General features: G+C 41.0%; 2 protein-coding genes across 11 annotated transcripts in view; both read right to left on the reverse strand.

Annotated features, from left to right (window-relative positions):
• The window catches only part of LOC109427696 (integrin alpha-PS1), a 534,426-nt gene that overhangs the window by 50,789 nt on the left and 457,727 nt on the right, over positions 1-25,910 (reverse strand). The window lies entirely within an intron of this gene.
• Positions 164-5,533, reverse strand: LOC134285233 (uncharacterized). Of its 2 annotated transcripts, XM_062845676.1 has the most exons (3): positions 2,966-4,182; positions 2,825-2,899; positions 164-2,769 (listed from the first exon to the last, which is right to left on the reverse strand). In XM_062845676.1, the coding sequence occupies exon 1, from the start codon at positions 4,088-4,090 to the stop codon at positions 3,095-3,097; it is 996 nt and encodes a 331-aa protein (XP_062701660.1). In that variant the 5' UTR covers positions 4,091-4,182; the 3' UTR covers positions 164-2,769; positions 2,825-2,899; positions 2,966-3,094. The 2 variants fall into 2 exon arrangements, with proteins under 2 accessions (XP_062701660.1, XP_062701661.1); XM_062845677.1 differs by having other exon boundaries at positions 2,825-5,533.

A 25,910-nucleotide genomic window follows, 5' to 3' on the forward strand; every position in this document is an offset into this window, starting at 1 on the left:
CCATAAACCACGTGGTCATGAGGGGAGGGGGGAGGGGGGTTCGGCCAATGACCATTTTGTATGGACGAATAAAAAAATTTGTATGGTTTAATGAGCACACGAGGGGGGGGGGGGGGGGTGGAGAAGTCCCAAAAAAATGACCACGTGGCTTATGGACAGCCCCCAACCGATATAATCCCGTGGCGCCCCCCTCGACGCAAGTGCCCATATCGTGGTGTGCGATCGCTTGTTGTTTCCCAAAGGTGAGAGAATCTCTTCTTGTCTTCCTTTCGAGATCGCCGTCTCGGGCTAACAACTGCCTACGACGACGACGACGACGGATCGATTGCGTGGGTAGACTGGTTAAACTGCATGCAGCATAGCTGCCACCATACATAAATGAGACCTGGCTGCGGGGATCCGGTGAGCCCTATATATGCTCGAGCTCGACGACGACGACGACGACGATCGGATAGACGTCTCGCTGCTCGTGTGACTGAATGATAAGGGAGAGAAAACGATCGAAGGTACACCAACGCTTGTTTCGTTCGTTGTCAAAGTCCCATCAGGGTGCACGCGACACTATAGAGTTACCGTATAGCAAGACCTGTGTGATGCCTTATGTTTGAGTTGTGTCGGTTGTATCACATAACGATAAAAACGGTTGTATCACATAACGATCAAAAAACGATGCAACAACACCTTTAATTGAAGACCTGAACTTTCAATCTGCTTAAAAAAGTGCTGGCGCACAATACGGGCTAACTAGCCTGTAGCAGTCGTTTAGTTGGAAACCCGTGACATAATACACAAAAGTGAAGATAAATTTTGATTAGAGAAAGAATCATTTTTCTTCTTAGTAGCACTTCCACGGTTATTGAACGAGAGCTTTCTTTGCCAATGGCCATTTTGCATTCGTATATCGCAGGCACGAAGATACTCTAGGGACAAGAAGGTTTCCTTTATGAAATGTTTTGGACCGACCGGAAATCGTCACCCGTCACCCTCAGCATGGTCACGCTGAACACCTACGGTTTTACATCTATGGCAGTATAGGCCCTAGAACATCCTGAACACCAAGAAGTGCGGAAAACAAAATAAATGGTACACCAGTAACATTTAATGCTGATTTTGGATAAGATTTACATTCAAATTTATTTGAATTGCCTTCTTTGTGAATAAGTAAAAAATATATCTTAGGATATTCTAGGGGTTTCAAACTGTTCTGAAATTCAGTCCTTCACGTCTACAGGAATAATGGGGTTCGTTTTTTGCAACAAATTGTAATATTGTATGATCACAGCTACTGCAATCCGTGAAACTCTTTAAAATTCAGAAGCCACTCATTGACATAATAATGCAGGTTACCCACACTAGCTTGGATTTTTGAATCTCTAATTTTTACTCTTAACAGTAGTCATTGTCATATCCGTTATACAGCGTAACGCTGCATTACCAATCATACCTGTTGGACCTATTTGGACTGATATAAGTGGTAATATACTTTTAAAATATTGAGCGTCGTCCACCCTGTTCTAGGGTTTAGTCCTTAAGATCTATGACCGCATAAACAAGTAACCCCCATGGAATTGTACGAATCGTTCCAAAACTCTTTAGGGATATTTCAGACCAACTCCGACTACTACAGACTACTCTTAAGAGCAGCACTTCAGAACTGTTATAAACGGGTAAAAAAGGAGTAAATGGAAATATGTAATGGAGTTTCTTCTAAAGCCATTCTTTAGAGACAGAAATAACAAGACCGTTCGGGTCCATGGTCAACAACAAACTCACTTTATTTATCGTTCTGATAATCAGATCTCATATGCTATGAACTCAGTTTTACATTTGAGTACCCTCGCTGAGGGTTTAGCTAAATTACCGAATGCAGTTACTACAAGTTCTTCCCCCTTAAGTTAATGTTACAACATTATGAGTTTTCACTATCTCAACTACAAAATCAAAATTTCGAAACAGTTTTACACAGATAACAAACTTAAGCTTGTTTTGAACTCGATTGAACTAGTGTTATGCTTGTTCGCATATTTATAGTCAAATTCCAACTTAAAATATGTTTTTATATTTTTATTACGTTACTCCTCTTTAGTTCCAAATCAAAATATCAGTATGCGTATTTCATATACAAATATCCTCCTTTCCGAATGAAAAAAATTTTTTTTTCCAAAACTAAAATGACTAGAAAATTACAAAACAAAACTAATATAATTTCGACCTTAACATAAACTTTCCAATAACAAATGCCCAAACTGACGCACAAAAAATCTAACGTACACAAACTAAAAATGTGACCCAACAACATAAAAAAAGCAAATAAAAGTGCATTTGTCACATGTTAAGAAAAAATGCAAGGTCACTGAAAAAAAAACTTAACCAGCCCTGGCACACTGTCACATACGCGATTCTACAAATCCAATACACAGCACTACATACAGCTAACAGCAACAGCATCAGCATATCCACTATGCTTCAAGGCACGGTGTTCAACGTCTTCAAAACCTGTTCTCGTATGTCGGCGGTGTCATCAAAATAGGCGAAGGTCGATGGAAATCCCAATGAAGCACAAGTGATGGCCGTATCAGCAAACAATAATGCACTTTCATCCAAAAGCAACCGGAGAAACTTAGGATGGCCTTTGAATGGATTGGGAGGGTTCGACTGAATGGGATAGTTATGCTACGTAACCGGCTAAGCAGTCTCTTGATGAAATCAAACGATGTTATTTGACTTTGCCCAACGTTTCGACCACTTTTTTGGTCTTCTTCAGGGGTTCTGGAAGGTTTATTATATAGTTTTTGCACTTTGGAAATTATTAAATCTAACTTACAATCGGTATTATCGTTCTTCGTCAAATTTTCTACACTGAACTGTCGGGGTCTGATTAACTATGTTGTACATCGAGCTAAAACAAACATACATGCAAACATTAATTTCTTGGTCAAAGTTTACAAATTGGTTTGGACGTTACGTGGTGAATTAGTGATTCTCGTAGCTAATTTCTAATTTTTCGTCACTAATTTTTCCACTTATTTTAGGCACTGTCTAACTTTCTGTTTTGCAACTGTGAAATTGAAAATGGTGGGTTTTGGTCTCTCTTTTAACGTCTATGAAGCTTTTCTCCAATAGTGTGAAGGATGGCTGCGTACGTTGTGCTTAAGCTACAGACGTCGGTGCGATGATTCACAGTGTTGGGTGTATTTGTGATGTGGCACATCTCTAAAAAGGGGAGATTGTGTGTTTTATCACTTCTGTCAATTACTTGTGTGTTGTCTAAGTCGAATCTATGGTTGTGGTCAATACAATGTTCGATTAATGCTGTTTTCTCTCTTAATGCTATCATTTCTGTGTCTGTGTTTGTATGTCCTGATTCTAATAGGTGTTCTAATTTGTTGATGTGCGTCTTGTGTCCATACAATCTTGTTTTGAGTTTGTTTTGAGTCATTCCTACATACGATTGGGGGCAATCTTTGCATTGAATTCTGTATATGATATTACTCTGCTCTGTTTTGTTTACAGGATCTTTTACCCTAGTGTGGAAACTCTTTACCGTCGAATATTGTCTGCATGTTATCGTGATATCAGCATAGTCGTGAGCCAGTATGTTTATGATCCGTTCTGACAGACCGTGAACGTATGGAATGGAGCGGTACGATTTTTGTTGTTGCTCATCGATGTTGGAGATGTCTTCAATCTGGTGGTGATCGGACGCAATTTGCAGTTGAGCGCTGTTGGATTCCTCTACTTCGTTTGGTTCGATGCTGGATGCTGGATTGCCTGGCCCGAGACTTGGCCTGACCTCTTCAAGTTCGGATACGGACGGTGCTGATGGAGTTTCGGCTATGGTTGTTCTCTGGTGTTGTCTACTGTTGTTCCGGGAGTTGTATAGACTGATCAATCTGTTGATCAATGTTCGGGGGTAGTTGTTCTTGGTGAGTTGTTGGATGATGACCGTCTTCGTTGTTGCCTGGTTCCAGTTCGGTGATAACGCACTCACCCGGTGGATGAAGTTGTTGGCCACATTAAGTTTGTATTTCGGTGGTGGAAGGAGTGCCAATTTAACATCCTTCCTGAGGCAATCGGTTTTGAATACCATTCAGTGGACAGGGTTTGGTCGCTATTCCTGATCACTGTCATGTCCAGATATGGTAGCTTGCACTCCTCTTCTACTTCTACCGTGAGTTGCAACCTTTCTTCGTGCCGGTTGAACTCCTGCAGTACGTGATCTATCGCATCACTGGGTACTGCCAGGAATATGTCGTCTACATACTTTTTCAGTATCGGGACGGGGAAGGGGAGGGAGCTCATAGCTTTTTCGATTACCGAATCCAATGCTATTTCGGCGAGTATTGGAGATAGGGGGCTACCCATCGCCGTACCAAACGTTTGTATATAGTAGCGTCCATCATACCGGAAGTAGCTTGCCTCCATACAGAAATCAACCAATTCCATGAATAAGCTTTGATTGATTTCGGTATCTATCTCTGTCCACCGGTCCTTTATGCATTGCTTCACTAATTCTCGGGGGACATTAGTGAATAGAGACACGACATCCAAAGATATCATGATGTATCCTTCTGGCAATATTGTTCCGTTGATGTCCTTGCAGAATTCGAACGAACTTGGGGTGCTGAATTTGCTCTTCAATGACCGTTGGAGGATTTCTGCAACAAATTTCGTTAGCATGTATGTTGGCGCCGTTACATTCGGTATTACCGGTCGGAGTGGCAGGTTGTGCTTGTGTGCCTTCGGTTGTCCGTAGATCCTCGGGCAGACGGAATCGTATCTGGTGAGTATTCGTGCTGTCTTGTAGTCTATGAGCTTCAGATCCTTTAACCTTTTTACGAAGCTGTTGTTTTTGGTCTGGAAGCGTGTTGTTGGATCCCTATTGGTTGCTTGGTATGTCTGGTCATCTTCTATCAGCGCTTGCATCTTCATGTTGTAGTCCTCCCTGTACATTATAGTTGTACGGTTTCCTTTGTCTGCTGACAGGATACAGATGTCTGGATTACGTTTTTGGAAGTTGGCCGTTGACTTTCTCGCTGATTGGCAGAAGCGCACCACTGGGTCGTGGGGTCTGACTATGTTGTAGAACCCGTGCGCATAATTCGTAATTGCGTTCACTACCTTACATCGGTTTCGATTTTGGAGTTCGACGTCGGTGTTGGCCCGCACATAACACGAACGGACACACAATCAGGGTAATATTACGGATGAAAGGGCGCGTAGATCTCAGGTACAGATGGGTTCTTCTCGGTCCGTCCTCAAGCCCTGCGTTGTCGAATTAAATCCGTGGCAGCTACATCTGACTGATGTAATTTATTATGGACTCGATGCCTATCCTCCATCCGTTGTTTTGCCATGTATACAGTTTTGGTAGCCGTGCACAGTTAGCTTCTCTTTCTCACAATGAAAGTCCCGAGTAAATACCAAGAAGCTTCCGCGCCGATGGTCAAAAGTGCACTGCTCACCATTGGACTAGTCACGTGATGTTGTTGGTACTGAGAAAAAAAACTATGGATCTCATGCTCACCGTGAGCAAACGGGAGAAACAAATATGGAACACAGGCAAAATCCAGTCAAAAGAATATAACTGAACAAAAGGAATCTTAGAAGACTCAAAATGGCCTTATCCATGTTCCATGCGAAATAAAATTTGTTCATTCAATAACACAAAAAAAAACATACTAGCTCATCAAAACGTGTTTCACGTATTTTAAAAATGTCGTCAGGGAAAAATAATTTGCTGATTTTAATCAACCTCTGACCGTAAAAAAGGTGCAAAAAAACACATAAAAAATGCCATGCACCAAAGCACGTATAATATTTAGCAGCACACAAAAATTACGTGTAAAAAAATCGTGCAAAACCACACAAAAAGCATTCAAATAAGTTTACGCGCATTTCACGAAAACTTTACAAAAATAGGCAATTGCAATTGTGTAAAAAAAAAACGAAAAATACCACAACAGAATGGTTTAAAAAAATATCACAAACTCGCATCACACAAGCTAAAATAACACAAATTTTTCACATAAAACATTGCTTGCACGCTTATCGCCAAAAGGAGTTTGCACACAAAAAAATCACACCAAATTAAAAACATAGTGCAAACTCCAACAAAATTTCACCTCGTCGACACTGTTATAAACGGGTAAAAAAGGAGTAAATGGAAATATGTAATGGAGTTTCTTCTAAAGCCATTCTTTAGAGACAGAAATAACAAGACCGTTCGGGTCCATGGTCAACAACAAACTCACTTTATTTATCGTTCTAATAATCAGATCTCATATGCTATGAACTCAGTTTTACATTTGAGTACCCTCGCTGAGGGTTTAGCTAAATTACCGAATGCAGTTACTACAAGAACTACACACGCAACAGTAGTCATATCCATTTAACAACAAAACTTCAGGTCTACACACGTAGCAGCAGTTATATTCGCTTTGCTGAGTAGTTTTCATTAATCAACTATTCCCGATCAGCTGCGGACAACTGCACAGGTGGATGCTTTGCCCTTCAGTGGAATCTCCGTGGACTCAGAGCCCACATTAACGAGCTGAAGTATCTCATCGCCGAACTGGAGCCTTGCGTTGTAGCCCTGCAAGAAACCAAAGTGGACCGCCACATTATCCCGTCGGACTTCCTCGGCAGGAACTACATGCTGCTGCTAGAATCGAAAGCCGTACATCACTGGCAGCACGGGGTAGGCCTTGCCATCAGAGATGGCATACCTTTTGAGCGAAATCAGCTGGACATAGCTCTACACCTGGTTGCGGTACGGATTTATAATCCCATACAGGTAACTATTGTGTCTATATATGTTCCGCCAAGCTCAACTCAGTGTCAAGCTGCACTTGGTGGGCTGTTCGAACAACTAGAAGGCCCGATTCTACTCCTGGGTGACTTCAATGCGCACCATCTTGCATGGGGATCACGTGAGTCGAATGCGCTCGGCCGATATATCGTATGCGTGATAATGTTTGCACCATCGTTAAATAACGTTCCAGTTTTATTTGTGAATACAATGTATTGGTTTTATTTGCAGGCATTAAAGCTATAACCCATATCATAGTACACTCATAGCACAATTATGGGTCACTCAAGGAACAATCATTTCATAATATGAATCGTTTTACATACAAAAATAACACTTTCATTATTTTTATTTCATATTCTCTTCATTGAAACTCCTTTTTATTGTTTTATATAAAAATCTGCTTGTAAAATTCACTTAAGGCGGTAAAAATTACTAAAATGTTGGTGAATAATGAAAACCACAATAATGGGTCAAAATTGGCTGTGTAACAATTATGGGTCAATTTGTTGCCTATTATGGGTCACTCAAGAGGAATCGGCTCAACAATAATGTTTTGTCTATTTTTGTACTGAATAATCACTTATTCTCGATAGATCAACTATAGTAGAATCTAAAACTGGTCTCAAACCTCTTAACAAAGCGTGTTTTCACGATTTGGAATCAATTTTTAAAAATTGGTACAAAATCTTCAACACAACCACCGATAAACGCCTAAAAGTATGCAATGCCCATGTACACAGAACTGTCAATATTATGCTGCACAAAAAGTGACCCATAATTGTGTGATTTTCGGTGGTGCTTGGCACAATAATGAGTCACCTAAATTTTGCCTGGAATAAGCTTTAATTAGCTGCAGTCACATGAATTTCTACATTTAGAACGTTAATTATACCTTTGTTCTGGTGACGGTACCATTTTGCACTTGAAAATCACTGAAGCTCGCTTTTACAGAGCTTACGAAAGCAGCGCACGCACTTTCCGATATTCACAATCAAAGCGTTACTTTGACAGATGATTTTGCGCCGAACAAAAAATATCAAAAATATGTATGTTTGGACGTACAAGCCCGTGTGCGATACGTATAGTGACACAAAACAAATCAACTTATAAACGAAAAATGACAATGGCTTATAAAAGCTTGCATTTAATTAGTATTTATCTATTAAAGTGAAAAGTGACTAATAATTGTGTGTGACCCATAATTGTGCAATGACTGTAGGCTGTGAATAAAAAGGGTTGTTTTTCTTATGCCGTTTTCGTTTTTGATTCAGTTCCAGCCTGGGTTGGAACTGGATCAGATCACAGTTTCAACCCCAACCCGACTTCGGTTTCGCTTGTACTAAAGTTTGTTTGACGTTGTTTGTTTACACATTTTCCGCCGATCCAGTTCCAACCCAAGTTCAAAAACGAATTCGACATTAGTTTAACACTTGCGACTAATGTCGAATTCGTTTTTGAATCTGGGTTGGAACTGGATTGGCGGAAAATGTGTAAACAAACAAACGTCAAACAAATTCAAACAAACTTTAGTACAAGCGAAACCAAAGTCGGGTTGGGGTTGAAACTGTGATCTCATCCAGTTCCAACCCAGGTTGGAACTGAATCAAAAACGAATTCGACATAAGTAGCAACCTAGCTCGTGATTTGTCCACGCGCAAATGTCGAAAAGTGTCCGTGGTAGTGTCAAGGTCAAGATTAACAATTCTAGATTGAGTTTAAATAAGGGCGAAAGTAACATGAGAGAGTTCTCTTCATCGACTCTCTCTTCTTCAAATTAAAGTGACAAGATGCAAGTATGGTTGAACTTTTTGGTCATAAATCGCTAGGTTGCGATGCAATCTAGCGTCTAAGTGTAAAAAAGTTCGATTTAATTTGCATCTTATCACTTTAATTTGCAGAAGAGAGAGTCGATGAAGAGAACTCTCTCATGTTACTTTCGCCCTTATTTAAACTCAATCTAGAATTCTTGAGTTTATTGTTTTATTTTGACATTGCCTTATGGTGTAGACATTGACACTTAAACAAAAGTTAATATAACTATTGATTCTGGAATTTGGTACGGATCGATAGTTTTTCGGATGCCATTGGTAATAATGTAAGTTTTTTTTCTATGGTCGAGGGATCATAAAGGCCACCGTTAGTTTCCTTTTCGATATTTCATGCCGTTAAGTCGCTGATTTCGCGTTTCTTTGCCATTTTTCTCATTGAACGCATATAATTCACCAATATCTTCTTTTTGGTGGCAGCGATAGCCTTCTCAATCCATGTTAACCTTTGACGACCAGTGGACATCTTTGGGAATAGTTGCCCTTGCTTTTTTTTCGGTCTAAGACCGTTTTACGGTTCTCCTGAACACTCCTGAAATGTCTTTTTTAACATTTGCGCCTGGACAAGTCCCGACTACCGCTACCATTCCTTCATGGTGCAAATTTTAAACTTAAGAAACCGGTTTTTTTTCACCCGCAACCTACTGTGATATGAGTTAGAGCTTACGTGCATGCAATAAAAACCAAGACATTGTGCACATAACATAAGTGGAACTCCATGATCAGAGCGAAGGAAAAAGTTGCATCTATTCCCAGCACGCGAAACTGTTATATCTTTCATAAAAGGCATCGAACTGTCATTTATTTTGGTAAACAAAAAACATCTGATCCAGCCAGTATTCCAGTTTTGGCAAAGAATACAGGAACGAAGATTGGCATATGAGATATGCGCAAAACTAGCTGCTGGAAATCCACTTATTCATTTTGTCATAAATTCATTGAAATCTTCGAAATAACACTTCCACGTTTCACATATCGATTTCCCTTTATATTTAAAGCCCTAAAAGTATTTCCGACAAAGTTTTACAAAGTTTTATTACAATTTATGTCCTATTTTAGATCTCCACGTGCTGCCAGCCTATATCTATGAGGTCTTTGTTTTACTTCGCAGCAATGAAAAATGGTATACATGCTGAAAAATAGTACACTCAGCCAAATTAACTTAAGATTTCCATAAGGCCCAACTTATGAAACGGATTTTAAATAATTCATAATGACTCGGATGAATTTTATAAGGTCACTCTATGACGTAAAATCGTCTCACAGCTTGGCTTTTATTCATGTTTAGCAACATGGTATTCTCAAGCGTCGGTAGCCGTGTGGATAAAACACGGGCTAGGTGATCCCGACGTTCATGGATCGAATCCAGTCTGCATCATTTTAAGATTTTTTTGTTCTTTTCATAAGTCTATCTTATGGAATTTGTCATAGTAAGCACGAACAATTTTCATAAGGTATTCTTATGTCATCCATAAGAATTAGTTATAGCAAATTTTCATAAGGTATTTCGATGAATTTCGCTAGTTTTTTTAGCTGAGTGTATGGCAATAATGTTATAATGCATTTGACATTTCGATGCCCTGTATACCAGTGTACGAACTCGGAAAGGCATCAACTTTTTGAGCCAGAGTTCCACTTATGTTATGTGCATTGTGTGTGCAGGTGATATGAATACCTTATTTGTACGATGGTGCAAACATTATCACGCATACGGTATAGCCGAAACGACTTTGGAAAAACAATTGGTTATTCTCAACGATGGATCTGCTACTCGAATTGACCCGGCTATGAGCAATACTTCAGCGATTGACGTGACGATCTGCTCCGAGAGCCTGGCCCAAAGATTCACTTGGTGAACCCTGTCGGACACACACAATAGTGATCCCTTACCAATAACGGTGTCCATCCCTGGGTGGTCAAATCATAGAACCACACGACAAAAATGGCTCTTTGACCATCAGCTTGGTCATTATACGAAAGGATCATAACGGAAACCATCCGACCAGATATGCAATGGGACGTTGACTCCTTCACCGAGAAGATCATATCAGCAGCGACTGAATGCATACCGCGTACCAGCGGTCGGATTGGACCCAAAGCAGTACCGTGGTAGTGCCCCGAGGTGAAGGCAGCAATTCGGCAGCGACGAAAAAGTCTCTGTTCCCTTCGACGACTACAACGATCCGATCCAAATCAACCAGAAGCACTAGCGAGGTTTCAGGAAGCAAGGTCAGCAGCACGCAAAGCAATTAGTAAAGCAAAGGAGCAATCGTGGGAAAATTTCGTCGCGAAAATAGCGCCTAACAGCACGACAAACGAATTGTGGAGAACAGTCAATACCTTACGTGTGGAACGGATCTGGTTGGATGGTTGGATGCAACTATGTTGCAAGTTGGTTCTGCTTTCATCACTGCAAATTTAACCTACGAAATAGGGCTTATTAGTCGAGGTGGACCAGCAGCTCTACGAACTCTCGCCCCAGCATACAATAGGATGATTCGTTTCGCTTCTGGTGCGTTTATCACTAGCGCAACAGACTCAGTCATGGCCGAAGCAGGTACATTGCCGTTTGAACTAATGTCAATACAATCCATCGCGCGGACGGCGATTCGAATAATGTCTGAATTTCCCAACATCAGCGTTCCTCTCAGTCACCGAATTTCTGACCAATTGGTTGAACTAACTGGTACAGCCCTCCCCACAGTCGAGCGAATCGTCAGACCGGGCGATCGTGTATGGAATGCACGAAAGCCCTCGATTATTTGGGATGTGAAGAAAAGTGTTAGGGCCGGTGACCCACCGGAAAAAGTTCGCCCAGCCGTACAACAACTACTCTCGACCCGTTTCAAGGAAATGGCTGTTGTCTATACTGACGGCTCCAAGTTAGATGACTCGGTTGGGGCTGCATATCACACTGGAGGCCTGACTGGCACGTATAGCCTCTCAAAACATTGCAGCATTTTTTTTCCGCAGAAGCGTACGCCATGAAGAAGGCGATCCCGAATATCGGTAGAGAAATGGTAATACTATCGGATTCTGCGAGTTGTCTACAGGCCTTAGAAGCGGGCGAACTTCTAAACACGCGTGGATCCAAGAGATTGAGCACAAAGTTCAAAACAAACCAATATGCTCCTGCTGGATTCCGGGGCATGAAGCTGACCGTTTGGCCAACGAGGCTAGGGCACTACCTACCATTGATGTTTCCATACCCGGCGAAGATGCTTTACGAGCAGTCAAACAAAGTATTCGCCTTACGTGGGATAACAAGTGGTACAACAATAGGGACGCGAAACTACGGGTAGTAAAACACCACACGCATAAATGGAAGGACCACGAAACCACAGCTGATCAGCGTATACTAACACGATTAAGGATCGGCCATACAAGGATAACGCATTCCTTTCTATTAAAGAAGGAACCCCCACCCACGTGCGAAACGTGCGGAACAACTTTGGATGTGCGACATCTGATCCTTGATTGCCGAAAATATGGGAAGGAAAGACGGGAAAATAGCATAAGTGAAACAAGTTTACAAGATGCATTGAATAACGAAGAAGAAGTTGTCGAAAAATTATTGAAATTCCTACATGAAACTAGGCTATACGAAAATTTGTGAACTAAGGTATATTTAATATGTGAAATAGGATAAAATCTATTGTAAAAGGAATTTGGCCCGATACGAATGCACCCTTCAGGTGTAAAGCGTCGTAAATACATTAACAAACAAACAAACATTAATCAACTATGGCTAACGGACCTAGTGGAAGACTTTTGCGACATTCAACTATAATCTATCACCCTCTTGAAATTCTGCGAACCATTCCAACATTCTTTTGAGATGTTCCAGCCCAACCAATCTATTCTGAAGTGCAAAACTTCAGATCTACACTCGCATGTTACACAGACTAACTTTGCCTATGGTTGCCGGGCCTGGACTGATAGATGTTACTATACCCTATTGGGGCATTTAGTCTAACAGTCGTCCGAACTGTCCAGAACTTTAGTCCTTGATTCCTACAGTCGGTACAATAGTTATTTGCACGCCTGTAACGTCACATTTTCAAGTGGGTTTAGATTACCCTTTGGAATTGTACGAATCATTCCAAAGTTATTTCGGGATAGTCCATCAAAGTTCTTCAGTCATATGCAACAGTGTCGATTCCGCTAAACTAAGTAATTATACGTAACCAACCATGTTCACTTAATATTTTTACTGAACAACGAGCGTTTTTATTAGTTTTGGGTTATACTGCATCATCCAAATTGTTCTCTCGCCTTAGTGTGCGTGGAATCAGCGCTTCCACAGTTATTAACCTGAGTAGTGTGAATAGAAGCGGTTTTATTTTTCAAGCTAGCTAACACACACCTACACACTCCCGGCACACAGCTTGTAAACACGCACGAGCGTTCAATTTTCTTGCAACCACCTCTCTCAACGCGGTTGTCAAACACGCCGTCGCGACGCTGTTCGGAAATGGTAAACATGATCAATCCACCATTATTCCAATTTTGTTCTCGTGTGGGTCGTTTAGGTGTCTCGTAAGCCTCGGAGTGTGGGTTCGATTCCCGCTCCAGTCGGGGAAAACTTTTCGTCAAACGGAAAATTCTCCACTGGGTCACTGGGTGTTATATGTGTTGTCCGTTGTCGAATGTTTGTACTGTTCAGTCTGTAGAGGCCACAAGGTCGAAGACGGTGTAATTGTCTTTTTAAAAGTTTATTATTTTCCATTCCATTTTATCAAAGATTGTTCCTCCTTCGAGTTAAAGGCTGTTCTTTCGAGTTATATGATAAGGAGAACAGGAATGGGTGACAAAACGTCGAATGCCAAAACGTCGAATGCCAGAACGTCGAATGCCAAAACGTCGAAAGGACAAAACGTCGAAGGGACAAAACGTCGAAAGGACAAAACGTCGAAAAGTATGTATGTGTTCACAGTTCAGCGTGGATTTTTTTTTAATTTTGTGTGAATTTAAATCGATCCTGTTGGTAGCCTGAGAGGGGTGGTGATACGGTAGATCCACCAAGATGGTAGGTTGACGAACTGATTAACGGGGACACACGAACATTGTCAAGTTATCTGGGGTCACTGCCCGAACGCTGAAGGTCAGTGTCAGTGACTCATTTTGCACTCTATAATGCTGCAGTTGAAACCACTAGCTGAGTAAAGATTATTGCGAGGATATTTAGCATTGTTGTACTAGTACCATATTCTGTGACTACCGGATGAATTGCGGAGCTAGTCAAAATCGCGCTATTTCAAGTAGAACTTCGGAACTCCTCCCACCCCTTACGTTGGGATGGAAAGTACCGGCAAGTCGTGCCGTAAACCAAACCAGACGCCCTTGAAGGAACAATGCACCCGATGATCACCATCGCCACTCTAAAGGTGCCAGAGATCCGGCAGATGATAGCTAGAGGCTAACATCGAAGTGCATAGAAGCCACCCTGAAGGAAGCTGTGACGTAATGCTAAAAATGTGTGGAAGGAAATTTGTGATAATGTGCCGATCGCAGTGTTGCATTTGAACGCGATCAATTTGCGTTGAAGTTCAAAAACGGCACGCTGCGATCAAACATATTTGAACATTGTTCAGTTCAAAATTTGATCAAGAACTGCACCCGCAAAAACATGGCACCCTGGTACCTGGTAAACTTAAATGGTCATGTGTCTGCAGTTTTTTCACAAATTCTAACAATCTTGGGTTGATTCGATTCAGAAAGTCACTCTCTATTGAGAGGGGGAACCAGTTCGGTCACCGTGGATTATCGGTAAATCCGCATTTCGGTGCAGAATCTTAATGCCCGATGCCAAAATGTCCCATTTCATTGTGGCGCATATATTCGCGCAACAACGCATGTATGCAGATGCGTCACAAAGTCCTAGGGCAGCACCTTGGTCAGGACGCACATAAGATTCGATGACACATCCAAGCTCAGTTCCTTTTTGGCTCGCGTTTAATTCAAATGCAACACTGGGTGCCAGTAGAAGGGGCCTCCAAGAAGTAAGAGAAGAAAAACCGGGAAAGTTCGGGAATAAATAATTTTACACTTAACGTGACGTGATGTGAGTTTTTTATATACGACAGTGCGAATATTCCCTACCCACGAAGAACTGGTCAAGGAACATGCTGACCCTGAGGTGTTGTTTCTGGGAGCCTCAGGAAGGCTTCCCTCTGTACTAGTTGGCAGATACAAGTGAAAGAATGAGTATCCTTTTAAAGAATAAAGAACTCACTATTTGCTTAGATTACTCGTTTTCGACGTTTTCGACGTTTTGTCCTTTCGACGTTTTGTCCCTTTCGACGCAGGGCTGGCATTTCCTCACTCACTGCGCGCAATGCGCAGTTTCTAAACGCAAAGCGCAAAGAGCAGGTAGCTACGCAATGAGAAATAAAAAGAACGCAGTGAGCAAACTCACACGCAGAGAGCAGTTTGCCATTACACACTGCGTTATTTGTTCTGCTCACTGTGAAAGAGTGTGAAAGTAAATTGACAATGAGTGAGGCAAAACGAAGTGAAATCAGAGACAAACAGACGTAACACTGTCGAAATTTGCTTCCTATATTTGTCAAGATCCTGATTACTTACAGAATTGATGTTTTCGGTAAAGTTGTTAGGCTGATCAAGGGCCTAAAGGTTATGGATCGTTTGATTCAGTATTTCACCACTAGGTGGTGCTAGAGGTCAAACAAATTTTATATTTCATATATCTCAGGACTCTGATCACTTAGAAAGTTGGTGTCTTCGGCAATGTTGTTTGGTAAGTCAAGGGCTCAAAGTAAATGGACCACTTGTTTCGAAACTCCGCCACTAGGCGGCGCTAGTTAAACATTTGCAAGATCATGAAATGATTGATTTTTTTCATTAAGTATTCAACATGCTGTAATTTTGTTTTCTTTGAACATATTCAAGTCAAGTCAAATGTTTTACAAAGACCAATATGTTAGCAGTAAATGTGTAAAATTTCATTTCATTCGGTTCAATAAATTCTGAGATATAGCAGTTTAATGAAAAATACTCAAATATGAATAATTTAACTAGAATCGCTCTAACTTCATGCAAAATTATCCAATCAACTCCAAATTTGTACCATTTAGAGCTTAATAGTTGTGTAATAAGCGATAAAAATTTGAGAATTTTTGGTGAATTTTTGAGAATATTTGATGAAAAAAATTGTTCTACGCATATGGTCAAATCTCAACCATTACGGAGTTATTGAACTTTTCATGATTTTATATCTCTTTATTGTTGATATTTCTCGGTGAACGAATAAAACAAACTTGTTTTTTGCGTGACGTTTCGGCCTAATCACATTTCGGCCATCTTCAGACGCAATTTGATCGCCGCAGCTGATGCTACCTCCTATCCAGCTGGGAGATCACGTACCACTGGTACGTGGTACGTGATCTCCCAGCTGGATAGGAGGTAGCATCAGCTGCGGCGATCAAATTGCGTCTGAAGATGGCCGAAATGTGATTAGGCCGAAACGTCACGCAAAAAACAAGTTTGTTTTATTCGTTCACCGAGAAATATCAACAATAAAGAGATATACTCGTTAACGGTGATTAAACCCATCAAGTTTTCATGATTTTGACAATGCTTTTAATAAAATGGCTATAACATGAAAACGGTTAAACTTATTCAAGATCTTTTAGCACCGTTCGAAAGGTTATGAAATTTGCTATTGAACGTCATCTTCGAACATGCAAGTTTTTGTTACTTACTCACTTTTTAAGAGCAAATAAGTGAAAAGTAAGTGGTTTTTTATCAGTTTTTGTCGGTTTACTCGAAAAAATGCGTAATTAACTTATTTTTTTCCTTAGACAAAGTTGAGCGCCTTGAAGTGCTCTACAGTTCGTTCTTTGGCACCAAACTCCTAACTCTTGTCATTTTTCCGCAATTTTGATTTGAATGCACTGTTTTGCATCATAAATTTGCTTCAGCAAGTGCATCAGATATTAGCTCTCTTGACCCCACTGTGACTGCGAAACTAGCGTCATGTTTAGTTCGCGCACACGGCTACTTGATTCCCCGCGCCGAACAACAACAACAACAGAATGGCGCTCTGGCACATGAGTGAAAAGAACGACGCCGCTGCGTGTTCGGCAAGGTGTTCAGTTGAATGTTTTTTGTAGTCCCAATGATTCTGGGAAGCTCATAATCCCGGGAAGAGGGTTGGATTTTGGTAGACAGTAACTGGGGCTATCAGCCTTAGAGGCTTGGTTAGGGTGTTTTATTATTCCGGCATCGTATTGGGGGATGGGAAATACCAATAGAGGTAATAAACTATAGAGGAAGAATGTCGCTGGCGTCGCTGCCGAAACATCTCTTGCTGGCGGAGATAGGCCGGGCTATAAGTGTCAAAGCGAAAAAGTATGCAGTTTGACAGATAGATACCCGACATGTTTGCGAGCGAGAACAAAGGGAACAGCAGCGACATTCGTCCTCTATAGTTTATTAACTCTATTGAAATACCAGAATAAAACTGTTGTTGTCGATATCTGGAGGTTCGCGATGATTTTAATAGTGAGCTGGTGATCGCGGATGTAACCTTGTTGACTATAAAGTAACTAATAAAGCTTTGAGCGTATAGTACAGCACAATCTTCGTCGGGTTTGGACGCTGTTCCTCCTGATTCTCCAATCATTTCATATTCTCATGTCTTTTTCAACCACGTGTAGCCAGCGCGTTCGCAGACGTCCATGAAGTCACCGATCATTAAGGACAAACGTCTTGACATCCCGCTTCAACAGTGCATGAGAACTTCAGACGCACAAATCTCAAAAAGCAAGCTTCAAACAACAATGCATTTTATTATTCTGTTGTTGCTCACTTGTAATAAGCTTAAAATGAGAAGCTCAGGTGCGCTGGTTTTGTTTACGAAGAGATTTGTGCCCTCAAAATCGTGAGTAGATGCCGAAGTCGGCCATTGTGGCGGCCATTTTGGGATTCTAACAAGTCTGTCCTTAAACCTGGTTTCATGCTGAATATGGTTTTCGTTATTATTCTTTCTTTTGATATTCGCACTACGTGCCCAGCCCACTGAAGGCTGCCGAAATTTATTCGTTTCAAAATAGTGCTTTTTGGCGAAGTAGATTGACCTTGATCGAAGTTTGCTGCTTCCTGCTCCTACTCATTTGCCAACAAATAGGTATGAGCAGGATTTAGCAACTTCGATCATGTTAAATCTATCTCATTGAACATGACTAACAAAGTGCTGCGAATACACTTTGTGCTCTATCTCTGTCTCCACTCGGGAGCTTGTAGTTTTGTAAAGTTTCGAAAGCAACAACGCCATACTCAATTAGGATTTCTGAATGAAATTAAGATTTTGGGAGTAATTCCTCCAGAGATTTCCATAAGAATTTTTCCATCGATTCCTCCAAAATTACTTCGGAGATTCTTCTAGACTTCTTCCAGAGATTCCTCCAGGAACTCCTCCAGAGATTCCTCTAGGGATTCCTCAAAGAATTTCTCAAAGGACTCCAATGGACCAGCCATTTCTCCAGGGATTATTACAGGAATTATTGCAGAATTTCCTCCAGGAATACGTCTAGGGATTCCTCCACAATTCCTCTAAAAGCTCCTCCAGGAATACCTCTAGGAATTCCTCCAAGGATTCCTCCAGTAAATTCTTTATGGATTTCAACATGAGCTCCGGTAGTATTTTCTGCAGGAATTCCTCTAGAATTCCTCTTGCAGTTCCTCCAGGAATGCCTTTAGGGAATCCTCCAGAAATTGATCCAGGGACTTTTCCAGGAATACCTTCAAAAATTTCGTAAGAGATTCCTCCAGGAATACCTGCATGAATTCTCCAAGATAATCTCTTTCCAGGATTTCTTCAGAAATTTCTCCAAGGGATCCCGCAAGGATTGCCCCAGAAATTCATCAGTGATTTTCCAGCAATTCCTACATTAGTTTCTCCAGTGATGCCTCCAGAGATTTTGTTAGTAATTCCTGCAGGCATTGTTCAAGAAATTCCTTTAAAGATTTCTCCAGGAACTCTTTCAGGGATTGCTTGACGAGTTCCCTCAGGAATTCCTCTGACGATTTCTATAGGAATTTCTCTAAGAATTCCTTCAGGATTTCTACCAAGAATTGTTCCAGGAATTCCTTCAGAGGTTCCTCCAGAAATTTCTCCAGGGATTTTAACTAAAAATCGTCCTACAGGGATTCTATCAGGAATTTCTTCAAGGATTCCTCGGGAGATTCTTTTACTAGTTTTTTCATGGATCCCCCAAAGAAATCCTCCAGGAATTCCTCCAGGGATTCACTGAGGAATTCCTCCAGTTTTTTTTTGCCATAGTGATCTCTGAAGGAATTCTTGGAGAAATCTCAAGAGAAGTTCTTCGAGGTATCCCTGGAAGAAACTCTGCAGAAATTCCTTGAAGAATCTCTGAAGGAATTTCTGGAAGAATTTTTTTCTGGAGAAATAACCGAAGTAATCTAGTAATCTCTGGGGCATTTCCTAGAAGAACCCCTGGAAAAACTCCTGAAGAAACCCCAGAAGGAATTCCTGTAGATTTCCTTGAAGAAATCTTAGAAGTAATCCCTGGATGAATCTCTGGAGAAATTCTTGGAGGAATCCCTGAAGGAATTTTTGGTGAAATTCCTGGAAGAGCCTCTGGAGAAATTAATAGCACAATTGCTTGAGGATTTTTTTTAAAGAATCCTTGGAAGAATGCGTCGAAGAAGGTTTGGAACGAACGTTTCCTGGAGCAATTCTTGGACACAACTCTGGTGGAGTCTCTGGAGGAGTCTCTGGAAGAATTCCTGGAATAATCCCTGACAGAATCATTGAAGGAATTCGGGAGAAATCCCTGGAGGAATCCTAGAAGTAATCCATTAAAGTATTCTTGGAGGAATCCCTGGAGGGATTTCTGAAGGTTTTTTTGTTTAAATTCCTGAAAGAATTTGTCAGGACAACTTTAGACGAAACCTTGGAAGAATCCCTGGAGGAATCCACGGAGAAATTTCTAGTGTAATCACAGGAGGCATTCCTGAAGAAATCTCTAAAGAAATTCCTAGACGAATCCTTGAAGGAATTCCTAGAGGAATCCTGAAGTAATACCGTGAGCATTCGCTAAAAGAATACTTGGAGGAGTTCCTAAAGGAATCCCTGGAGGAATCTCTGCAGGATTCTCTGAATTAATTCATGGAGAAATTCGTAGAAGAAATCTTGGAGGGGTCCCTGAAGGAATCTCTGGAGGAATCCCAGGTGGAGTTCTGGAAGTATACCTGGAGGAGCTCCTGGAGAAATTAATCGAAGAATTCGTGGAGTTATCTCTTGAGAAATTACTGGAGGAACCCCTGAAGGTATTAACCAAGGAATCCTGGAAGGAAACCAGGAAGAATCCCTGGAAAACCTTCTGGAGGTATCCCTGAAAAAATCATTGGAGGAATTCTGGAGAAATCCCTGGAATCCTAAAAGCAATCTCTGGAGCAATTCTTGGAGGAATCCCAGGGGGTATTCCAGAAGGATTTCTTGGAAATATTGCTGAAGGAATTTGTGAACCAAACTTTGAAGGAATCCTTATAGGAATTTCTGGTGCAATCACCTGGAACATCCTCCTGAAGTAATTAATATCTGGAGCATTCCCTGAAAGAATACTTGGAGGATTCCCTGAAGGAATTCCTAGAGCAATCCCTGGAGGAATATCTGATAGAATCTTTGGAATTTTTGGAGGTATACCTGGAGGAGTTCCTGGAGAAATTGATCGAGGAATTCGTGGAGGAATTTCTGGAGAAATTGTTGGAGGATCCCCTGAAGGTATTAACAAAGAAATCCAAGGAGGAAACCTGGAAAAATCCCTGGAGGAATCCCTGAAGGAATTCTAGGAGAAATTCCTGGAGAAATTTGTGAGCCAAATTTTGGAGGAAACCTTGAAAGAATCCCTGAAAGAATTTCTGGTGTAGTCACTAAAGAAATGCCTGAAGAAATCCTTGAAGGGATATCTGGAGAATGCCCTGACGGAATTCCTAGAAAATTCCATGGTGGAATATGCGGAATACGTAGAGGAAAACTTGGGAGAATTCGTGGAGGAAACTTTGGAATTCCTGTAGGAATTCCTGAAGGAATCCCAGAAGGAATATCAGGAGACATCCCTGGAGGATTTCCTTGAGGAATTAATTGAAGAATGCGTGGGGGAATATCTGGATGAATTACTGGAGAAACCCTTGTAGGAGTGATTTATGGAATCCAGGAAGGAAACCTGGTGGAATCTCTGGACTCCCTGAAAAAAATCTTGGAGAGATTACTGGATTAATATGTGAAGGAAACGTTGGAGGAAACCTTGGAAGAAGCCCTGGAGGAATTGTTAGGGGAGTTTCTGGTGTAATCACTTAAGGAATGTCTAAAGAAATCCCTGGAGGAAACCAGGAATATTTTCTAGGGGAATTCCTGAAGGAAATCTTGAATGAATCCCAGGAGAAATTTCTGGATAAATTCCTGAAGGTATCCCAGCAGGATTCCCTGAAGGAATTCTTGGAGGAATCGCTGGAAGAATTTGAAGTGGAATTTTTGTGGAAATTCTTGGATTAGTAGCTAGAGGAATCTCTGGACGAGCTCTAGGAAGAATCTCTAGAAAAATCCTGGGAAGAATGTTCGGAGCAAGTTTTATTTTTGGTAATTCTTTTAGGATTCCCTCCAGCAAAACATCCAAGAAATCCTGCCAATTTTCCTACGTAAAGTGATTTTCTCGAGATTTCTCCAGCAAATGATCCAAGCATTCCTCCAGGGAATCCTCCAGATTACCTCCAAGGTTTCCTGCAAGAATTGAGCAAGAAATGCCACCTGTGATTCTCTCGGAAATTTTCGCCGGGGATTGCTTCATCAGTTCCTCCAGGGATTCCTCGAGAAAATCGTCCAGGAGTTCCTCCAGGAATCCTAAAAGGAATTTCTGGAGGAATCCCAGGAGAAGTTCATTGAGGTGTTCCTGTAGGAAACTTCGGAGAAGTTCCTAGAGGAATCTCTGAAAGAATGCGTAGAATAATCTTAGCAAAAACTAAAGTATTCTCTGGAGCAGCTCCGGGAAGAACTTCTGGAGGATATTTAGAAGGATTTCCTGGAAGAATCCCTGAAGAAAAGAAAGTCTTGGAAAAAATACTGAAGGAATTAAAAAAAAACAAAAACAAAAAAAGAATTATTGCGTGAGTTTATTCGAAGTTTTTTTCAGGATTTCTTTTCTAAGAACATTTTCCAGGAAGATCATTTGGATGTTCATCTGTGAATTCCTTAGGAATTTCTTGCAGAACATCCCCCGGGATTTTTTTTTTAAAGAGTTTCTTAAACAATTTATCCAGAAACCATTTGAAAAATTCTGCAGAAGTTTCTTCGAAAGTATCTACATGAATCCAATTAAGGATTATTTTATGAGCTTCTTTTAGGAGTTTCTCCGGAAATTCTTCCTGGGCTTCTTCCGAAGATTGCTCCAGGAATTTCCCCAGAGAAGGAATTTCTGAAGATTTCTCTGTAGTAATCTTAGAAAGAATCCCTGCATGAATCTCTGTAAAAATCCTTGGAGGAATCCCTGAAGGAATTTCTGGTGAAATTCCTCGAAGAGACTCTGGCGAAATTGATAACAGAATTACTTGAGGATTTTTTAGGAATCCTTGGAAGAATGCGTAGAAAAACATCTGGAAGAATCCCAGGAGCAATTCCAGGAAAAAATCCTGAAGCAAAGTATAAAGTAAGTTAACCAAAAGTAAACCCTGGAGTTAACTCTGCAGAAATCTTTGGAGGAATTCATGGAATAATCCCTGGTAGAAATCTTGGAGGAATTTTGGAGAAATCCTTGGAGGAATCCTAGAAGCAATCCCTGGAGGAATTCTTGGAGGAATCCCTGGAGGGATTCCTGAAGGATTTCTTGGAGAAATCCACGAAGGAACTTGTGAGGACAACTTTGCAGGAAACCTTGGAAGAATCCCTGAAGTGAAAACAGCAGGAATGTCTGAAAAAATCTCTGAAGGAATTCCTAGAGCAATCTCTGAAGGAATGCCTAGAGCGATCTTGAAGTAATACATGGAGCATTCTCTAAAAGAATACTTGAAGGATTCCCTGAAGGAAATGCTAGAGAAATCCCTGGAGGAATCTCTGCAGGAATCCGTGGAGGAACTCATGCAGAAATTCGTGGAGGAATTCTTGGAGAAATCCCAGATGGAACTTCTGGAGGCATCTAAGGTAATCTCTGGAGAAATTACTGAAGGAAAACCCGAAGGTATTAACCAAGGAATCCAGGGATAAAACCTGGTAGAATCCCTGGAGAACCTTCTAGAGGATACCCTGAAGGAATTCTTGGAGAAATTCCTGGAGGAATTTGTGAAAAAAATTTGGAGGAAAACTATAAAGAATCCCTGGAGAAATTCCTCCAGAAATTCCTCCAGAGATTTCCATAAGAATTTTTCCAGCGATTCCTCAAAAATTACTTCAGAGATTCTTCTAGATTTCCTCCAGAGATTCCTCCAGAGACTCCTCTAAGGATTCCACCAATAATTTCTCAAAGGACTCCAAAGGACCAGCAATTTCTCTAGGGATTACTACAGGAATTCCTACGGAATTTCCTCCAAGAGTTCCTGCAAAATTTTCTCCAGGAATACGTCTAGGGATTCCTCCAGAATTCCTCTGAAAGCTCCTCCCGGAATACCTCTAGAGATTCCTGCAAGAATTTCTCCAGGGATTCTATAAGATTTTTTTCTTCATGGATAAGTTCTGGAATTCCTGCAGAATATCCTCCAGGAATTCCTGCAAAACTTCCTCCAGGAATTTCTCTAAGGATTCCTCCAGAATTTACCTAAAAATTCAATCAAGAAACTCTCTAAGAATTCCTCATAGGATTCCTTCAGCAATTTCTTTGGGGATTACTACATGAGTTCTTTCATGGATTCCTCCAGGAGTTCCGGAAAAAATCCTGCTGGAATTCTTCTAGGGGATTCTCCAAAACTCCCCTTAAAGTTCTTCCAGGAATGCCTCTACTAATCCACCAGAAATTCATCCAGGGACTCCTCCACAAATTCCTTCAAGGATTCCTCCAGAAATTTCATAAAGATTAATCCAGGAATACCTGTACGAATTCTTCAAGGAATTCCCTCGAGAAATTCTTCAGAAATTTCTCTACGGACTTCTGCAAGGATTGCCCCAAATTCAACAGTGATTTTTCAGCAATTTCTACATCAATTTCTCCAGTGATGCCTTGAAGTATTCCTCCTGGGATTGCTCTAGAGATTTTATCCGTAATTCCTGTAGGCATTTTTATAGAAATTCATTTAAAGATTTCTCCAGGAACTCTTCCAGAGATTAATAATAATGCGCTTGATTTGATATTCCATGTGCTTACAGAACATTTTTTCCAAAATCATTGATAAACAGATGGCCTGGTCTGACTTAACGCCGACCACTTCAGTTCGCTCAGAAATTCCTCTGATGATTTCTATAGGAATTTCTCTAAGAATTTCTCCAGGAATTCCTCCAAGAATTGCTTCAGAAATTTCATCAGAATTTCCTACAGGAACTTCTCCAGGGATTCCTCCGGGAATTCCTCCAGGCATTCCTACGAAAATTCGTCCTCCAGGGATTATACCAGGAATTCCTTCAAGAAATTTCTTCACTAGTTTTTCATGGATCCCTCAAGGAAATCCTCCAGGAATTCATTCAGGGATTTCTTGAGGAATTCCTCCATTTCCTTTTCCCATAGTTATCCCTGAAGGAGTTCTTGGAGATAGCCCTAGAAAAACTCCTCAAGTAATTCTCGGAGGAAACCTGGAGAATTCCCTGACGGAATCCCAAGAGTAATTCCTGGAAGAATTTGTCAACCTTCCTAATGAATTACGTTGGGAACAGCTCTCTGACGTAGTGTATGTTTGGGGTCAAACATGATCCTAATGCACAAGGAGGGTAAAGGAAACCTTATAAGAATCTCTTGAGGAATCCCTGAAGGGATCCCTGAGAGGATTTTTGGAGAAATTCCTGGAGAACTTTGTGCAATAAACCTTGGAGAAACCTTTGAAGAATTCCTGGAGGAATCGCTGAAGGATTTTTTGAAGTAATCAATGGATGAATTCCTGGAGGATTCTCTGAAGGAAATTCTTGGAGTAATCCCTGGAGAAGTTCCTGAAGGAGTTAATCGAGAAATTCGTGCACGCAGAACTCGATATACACAGAGCAACGAGTAACTTTCACGCAGCGACCGAAAAGACAAAAGAATTTTCACGCAGATTTGTGTAACACCAGATCAGCACATTTTTTGTGTTGATCCAGTCGTGTACAAATATGAGTGAAAATTCCTTTGTCTTTTTGCTCGCTGCGTGAAAGTTACTTATGCGCTGTGTTGTTTCATTTAAGGGTGTGGATGAATCACTGGATGATTTGAGGAAAAATTTCTCTTGGAATAGCGGGAGGAACTCCTGAAAGAATTAATCAAAGAATCCCTGGAGGGCACCTAGAGGAAACCCTGGGGGAATCCCTGAAGGAATTCACGGAGGAATCCCTTGAAGAATCCCTGGAAAAATCCCTGGAGGAATCCTTTGGAAAATTTCGCGAAGAATTCCTGGAAGAACCCCTAGAAAAATCCCTGGAAGAATCCCTGGAGGAATCCTTAATAAAAAAAATCCTGGAGAAATCCCTGCAGAAAATTATAGCGAAACCACTTTTTTGGAGAAATCCTCGGAGAAATCCTTGACGAGATCCCTGGGCGATTCCTTGGAGGAATTTCAGGAGGAATTAAATTCAGGAACAATAATTTCTGGCAGATTTCCTGGTGGCTTTCTGGAACATATCCTTGAAGAATTTCTGTTCAAGTTTCTGGAGGAATTTTATGGGAATTAAGTAGAAGAGTAGTATGAGGAATTTCTGGAGATATGTTTGAATCAATCCCTAGAAAAAATCCTGTAGTTATCCTTTGAGGAGTTCATGGAGGAATCCTTAGATAAATTCTCTAAGGAATTCGTAGCGGAATCCTTGAAGAAATACCTCGAGCAATTCCTGGAGGAACACCTTAAGGCATCACTGGAGAAATTGATGTAGGAATTCCTGAAGTCTTTGTGGAATTTCTAGGGCCATCCTTGCAGTAGTCCTTGGAGGAATTTCTGTAAGATTCTCTGAAGGGAATTCCTTGAGGAGCTTCTGAAGGAATCCCTAATGAAATGGCTGACGAAATCCTTGGAGAAATTCTTGGAGGAATTTGTAAGGAATCTCTTGAATTTTTTTTAAAGGAATCTCTGGAGGAATTCTTGAAGCAATCTTCGGAGGAAATTCAGGAGGAACTCGTGCAGGAATT

This window comes from Aedes albopictus, chromosome 1 (assembly GCF_035046485.1).
Source record: "Aedes albopictus strain Foshan chromosome 1, AalbF5, whole genome shotgun sequence".
In the NCBI taxonomy this organism is placed as follows: Eukaryota; Metazoa; Arthropoda; class Insecta; order Diptera; family Culicidae; genus Aedes; species Aedes albopictus.